The sequence below is a fragment of the Podarcis cretensis genome (assembly GCF_951804945.1).
Source record: "Podarcis cretensis genome assembly, chromosome: 3".
NCBI lineage: Eukaryota > Metazoa > Chordata > Lepidosauria > Squamata > Lacertidae > Podarcis > Podarcis cretensis.
Window position 1 is genome coordinate 65,496,500 of NC_137172.1, and position 6,000 is coordinate 65,502,499.

At 41.2% G+C, this 6,000-nt stretch overlaps 1 protein-coding gene across 1 annotated transcript in view; it reads left to right on the plus strand.

Annotated features, from left to right (window-relative positions):
- Positions 1 to 5,685, plus strand: part of MOXD1 (monooxygenase DBH like 1) — a 40,693-nt gene extending 35,008 nt beyond the window's left edge. The window contains exons 9-12 of the mRNA XM_079970670.1: positions 1,164 to 1,223; positions 2,282 to 2,424; positions 3,665 to 3,833; positions 5,405 to 5,685. Coding sequence (XP_079826796.1) covers positions 1,164 to 1,223; positions 2,282 to 2,424; positions 3,665 to 3,833; positions 5,405 to 5,569 — 537 coding nt within the window. The 3' untranslated portion in view covers positions 5,570 to 5,685. The remainder of the gene's footprint in view (positions 1 to 1,163; positions 1,224 to 2,281; positions 2,425 to 3,664; positions 3,834 to 5,404) is intronic.
- The last annotated feature ends 315 nt before the right edge of the window (positions 5,686 to 6,000 follow it).

Sequence of the window (6,000 nt, forward strand, 5' to 3'; positions counted from 1 at the left end):
GGGAAGAGTTGAACTTGGCTGTTCAGGAACTCTTTTCCAAAGATGCCACTTTGCTACATTGCTTGCAAGCAAGGTGCATGCATCAACTTGCCCTTGATCAGAGGAAAAATATTTTATTCTTACCTATGAATGTCCTTTCTGGGATTAGTATCACAGGTCTTGCTTTTCTGGCAGACTAAAGAGGCCCTGAACAATTAAATTTAGCAGGGCAGAGTATTTTGCCTTTTCTCTCTTCATTAGGGGCAACTACTTTCTAGAGTTTTACATGAACCTGCTGGTGAAGTTACAAACTAAAAGCGTTGCTACCTCCTGGCTTAAATAATTCATTTCTGCCCATGATCCAGTGAGACAGATTTGCAACTCCACTCAGGGCTGTCTTAAGCATATGCGGCGCCGGGGTGCAAAGATCCGGCCGGCACCTCCCCAGTCGCCCAGTCCCAGGTACGCAGGAGGGCGGAACCAGCTGGCCACCTCAGTGTCTCATTGGCTCGTTGCCCCTGAATGGGTGGCGCAGAGCCACTCACAGCAGAAGAGCCCTGCGTGGCGCTCTGACCGACAGGCGGGCTCTTCCCCGGACTCAACTCTCAGGCCCCAGACTCTCGGCCTGGCGCCCCTGAGAGCCTGGCACCTGGCCCCCATGGGTAAGATGACCCTGACTCTACTCTGCTGCTCCCTGGCTGGGATGGCTCTGTGGATCTACTACCTTCCTAACCAAATCCCAAATATTCATAGCAACAAACCTTTCTTTCTATGGTCTTTGCTGCTTCTGTTTTGGTACTGAAGAAAAGAAACTATGCTAAGAGAGAATGCTGTAATTCAGCAGTGAAATGCATTGCTGCTATTTGACCACAAATCCAGAAAAAGGTGGTGATTTTTGTGATTGTGTTACTTGTAGATTTTGGTTCTAAGAAACAGTGAAAACTGGAATCTGTGTTACAATGTATTTTACAGTTCCTTTTAACAAATTGTTACATATGCTTTTACTGATAAATATAAATGCCATGTGGCACAAAATAAAATTTCAGCCTACCCTCTACATCTTAAAAAATCAAAATATTTAAACTCAATTTCTCAAAACTGTTAAGATATTTTAAAACGGTCACCAAAAAATGACTTAAACATTATTATTTGTAACAGTGTTTGCCTTAAATGTTGTGTTTCAGGGAGATAATCTGGTCACTGAATGTCATTACAGTACCCTAAATCGATCACATATGACTTGGGTAAGAAACTTTATGACATGGCAGAATGAAAATGTCTTCAGATAAAAATGTTGCAGGAAATGTTGTTTTGAGGCATTTAGGTACTCTTGGCAGATAGCTGCAAGGCTGCTAGAGCTTTGCTGCAGGTGATCTATTAAACTTATAAAGCTGATTTACTTCTGATGCCAGAGAAATTGCATCTGGCCCTCTTTGCTGCCTATAATTTTAGTGTACCATAATAGACCCAATCAAATATTCAAGAACAATGCTTTATATATTACAATGATCTCATTGCCATTGGGACATAATTGAGACATAAGTCTCACCTCCGTGGGTCATTTGTATGGCAGTTACACAGCAAATAAGATATTAACCTTCCTTTAGCATACTTTTGGGTTACCTTGTATGTACCATATTAAGGCTCTGTTATTGTGGGTTTGGGGCTACAAAATCCACCTTTTACTTTGAGGGTACAGAGAACAAGGTTATTTGGGCAGTGGGCTTTGCCACATGCCCTGTGTCCTATATCCTTAACTGCTATCCCTTTTTCTTGCCATCCTTTTAGTGTTTTATGTACATAGTGGCAGCAGCAGCAACCATGATGGATATACAAAGGTAACACCAGAGGGCAGTAGTAGTCAGGTTTGGGAACAAGCAGAGAAGCTTAGATTCTAGGACCGAATTGTCTGTCAACATGCACACACAGTCCTAGTTCAGAAAAAAACAGCACAGCAGGAAGGCTTCTAGAAGAAAGATTTTTTTATTTTTTAAAAAAACCTTTTGCAGTCGTCTGGCAGCACCTGTTATGAATAATCCATCTACTGTTTTACTTCAGCTGCAGTAAGAAAAGAATAAAAGTTTCACAGTCAGCAAACAAATAAACAATGGCTTGGGTGCCATTCATACAGTTTATAGTTTTATTTGCTGCCCTTGCTTTGGACATTATCTGCATTTTCTTATGATTATTGATAAGAAGAGGAGTAATTTTAGGAAACATTCTCGATAAAGCCTCAACAAAGGTACCAAGAGATCTGAAAAAAATCTTGAAGTGTGTATTGTTGATTTGTTCACATTTTTAGGGTGGTCTTAGCACCAGAAATGAAATGTGCCTATCCTACCTTCTGTATTATCCAAGAATAAATCTTACCCGATGTGCAAGTATCCCAGACATAATGGAACAACTTCAGTTTATTGGCGTTAAAGAAATATACAGACCAGTGAGGTAAGCAAGGTGGTTTCATAGGCTGAGGAGGTGCAAAACTATATATTGCATTTGATATATCACTCATTGTTATATCCCTCATGGGAGAGAAGGCAGACCTTAAGATACGTAATACTTAACATAATCAATGTATTAAAATTTGGAGGTGTGGGCGAGATGCACCATGCTCCGCATGCTCTAGAGCAGTGGTTTTCAACCAGTGTGCCATGGCACCCTGGGGTGCCTTGAAGGATGGCCAGGGGGCCGCGAGCAACACTGGCCTCTGTCCCTCTTTCCTTCGCTCCCTCTTCTCATGCTCTCTCATGTCTCTGCCTCCCAAAGGCTTGTGCAGCTGTTTGTTGCAGCAGCCCTGGCTGCAAGATCCTGGTGCCTCTGGGGCTGGCTAGGGGGTGCTGGTTGCCAGGAGCTGAGGCGACCTCAGAGTAAACATGCAAGCAGGCAAGGGAGCCCAGCCAGCTGCTCCACCAGCCCTTGCTGTTGGGAATGGACAGGCAAGTGGGCGGCCAGGCAGACAGGTGGTGCACGAGCCTTTCTTGTTCTTGCTGTATGCAAGGCCCACCTGGGAGCTGAGTGCCCAGTGCTGAAAGGGAGTCTTTCCACCATGCAGGCCCAGCAGCACCTGCTGCCTCCCAAGGTTAGGTGGTAGCCTCACATTCACCTTTAGCCAGTCTCCATTGGGCCACCAAGGCTGGGGACATCCTCTTCCCAGGCCCCTGTGGGACAGGGGGCAGCTCAGAGACCAGGAGTGGCAACAGCGACTGCCCAGAGGACTCCCAAGTAGAGGGGAGGGGAGAGGAAGTTGAAGGAACATTCTGCAAGGGAGGGTGTTCAAAAAAGAGTGAGAGGCTGCCAGCTCTGCAGGCAAGGGGTAATATAACTGGGCTCCTGAGCCCCACAGGGGTGACCCAGAAAGAATGTAGTTGGTCAAGGGAGCCATGGACTCAAAAAGGTTGAAAACCTCTGCTCTATAGAGTTCCCTCTTCTATAGGTTGGACAGGGCCTCAGGTTCAAGTTTCCTGGTTAAGGGATGCATTTCCTGCAATTATGGCTGGCTCATTGGAACTTTTCATTATAAATATTAACAAGAATGATGCATTAGTCATTCTGTTGTTGCTGGTATTAATACATTAATACCACAGCAGATAAAAATATTTTTTTCTTTCAGAGAGGCAGCATTCTAAATATTTGGTACTATTATTGTAATAATGGTGAGTTTTGTTTCATTTTGCTTTTAATTCAGGACTTGGCCATTCATTATCAAGAGTCCAAAACAATACAAAAACCTGTCTTTCATGGATGCAATGAACAAGTTTAAATGGTCCAAAGAACAGGGCCTTTCCTACAATGACTTTGTTCTTAGGTTACCAGTGAATGTAAGATGTACCAAGACTGACAATGCAGAGTGGACAGTAAGTGTAATCCTTAAAAACAACAACCAAAAAACTGCTTGAACTACTGCTAATCTGTATATTTTATTAATGTGTCGTGGTTGTAAGTTGGAAAGGGTGATTGGATTGCATCAGATATTTTAATTCTTATTTATTTCATTTATGAATCATTTATCATGAGGAATGCCAAAGTGATTTACAATAAAATGGCACATATATATAACAGTTCTCTATATCAGGGATGTCCAACTTCCAAGAGACTACGATCTACTCACACGATTATAACCTGGCAGTGATCTACCCCTTTTCCTTGGGGTTCAGGTCAAAGTTCTTGAGCTTTTTTTAAGGGAAAATCCTCCCATTTGGGGGGGGGGATTCAGGTCAAACTTGTTTAACTTTTTTTAGGAAAGATCCTCCCTTTTTTTAGGGGTTCAGGTCAATGTTGTTGAGCTTTTTTTAGGGAGGTAATATTTGTTAATTTAGGGGCTTAGGTCAAATAGCTAAAAAAAAGGTTCATGTCCAGAACAGATACCAACCAGGATAAAGGCACCTGTCTGATATGCAGTGGGAGGGAGTTGAGTTCCAAAGGGCAGGTGCCACCATGCTAAATCACACCACAAATCATCATGAAGGAGGGGCTGTAGCTCACTAGTCACAATGCATCCTTTAACAATGTAAGAACTGACTTGCCTGATGAAACCATCTAGTTCAGTTTCTGTGGAACATATTGGACAATCATATCTGAGATTAATAAGGCAATATATGAATGAGCCATTTGAGTGTGCACCCAGCTCCATCACTCCTCTCTTTGCATGGGTGAGTGAACAAACCACGAAGTCTACCATTAACTATTGTTTCCCATTTCCTTCCAATTGGTTAATGGCATTAGAACAAGGCCGGATATGTAGCTGTGGTTGAAGTCTGATTAATATCCTGATTTGTTTGAAAGCTGTTTACTATCATTTCCCAGTTCAGACAAAACAGAAATGTATCATTAATGAAAGACTTGCTTGCTTGCCTGACAGATGGTGTGAAGACTGAAGCAAAAGGCGCTTTAAAAGGGCTCACATATATCTTGGCTGAATATACTGATTTGGTATATGAATGGTCTTGGGGATTTGCAAAGTACTTTAGTAACCATAAATTCTATAATTCTCAGCAGCTAGAAGGTAGCAAGGATTTAGATAATAGATATTAAGGGCATTAAGAAAGTAACTAGCTGTTGATTACGACCATTGGGTTTAGTTGGGATGAATAAATCTGTGTAAATAGGTGTAAATGCTTAATAATAATAATAATAAATTGCCAGAGTATTCTGTTTTGTTGGTATTGGTGCTTACTTAGATCAGGATTTCCCAAACTAGGGTCTCCAGCTGTTTTTGGACTACAATGCCCATCATCCCTAGCAGGACCAGTGGTTAGGGATGATGGGAACTGTACTCCAAAAACAGCTGGAGACCCAAGTTTGGATCTGCATGCTGACTTAAACTATAATACATTAATAATATAGATAAGGCACAGATGTCAACTAAATTCTTTATATAGCTCAGTAGTATATGCAGCTTATAATTTTATTTCATTTTAAATTTCAGATACAAGGAATGATAACTTCACCACCTCAAATAGAAAGACCATACAGGACAGAACCAATTGTCTGTAGTTCAACTTCCAGCTTAAACTGCAATCTGTTTTTAACTCTATTGATTGTTCTGTACACGTCAACCACTGCTGCAAGAAGGAGTGGGCCTTTTGTATAATAACTCTGATTGTACTCACTTTCATTTTTTTGTGCCATGCAAGTCCTGAAATGTTTGCACTGTTGCTCTTGTAGATTTATTTTTTTACATATTAATAAACTAAATTCATTTCAAAATAGTGTTCACCTCATTTGAAAGGGGGGGATATTTCTTTTTTGCAATCTAAATTGATTGGTATTGTTTCATTTTATTCATCCTGGCACATCACACCATGAACAAAGCTGCTCTGTATTTGGATACCATTGTAATAAACTAAACTTTATCTATGTAACCTTAATAATCATGAAGTTTGTTGAATTATTTCACCTCTGCTCTTGATAAATGTAAGATAAAAAGGTGGTTTTCTGTAGAGCTGGCTCTTGCCAGTGCCATATTAGTTCTGCAAACTTTTTTACTCCTTCAACAAAAGCCATAAAAGTGTTGTAAATCAC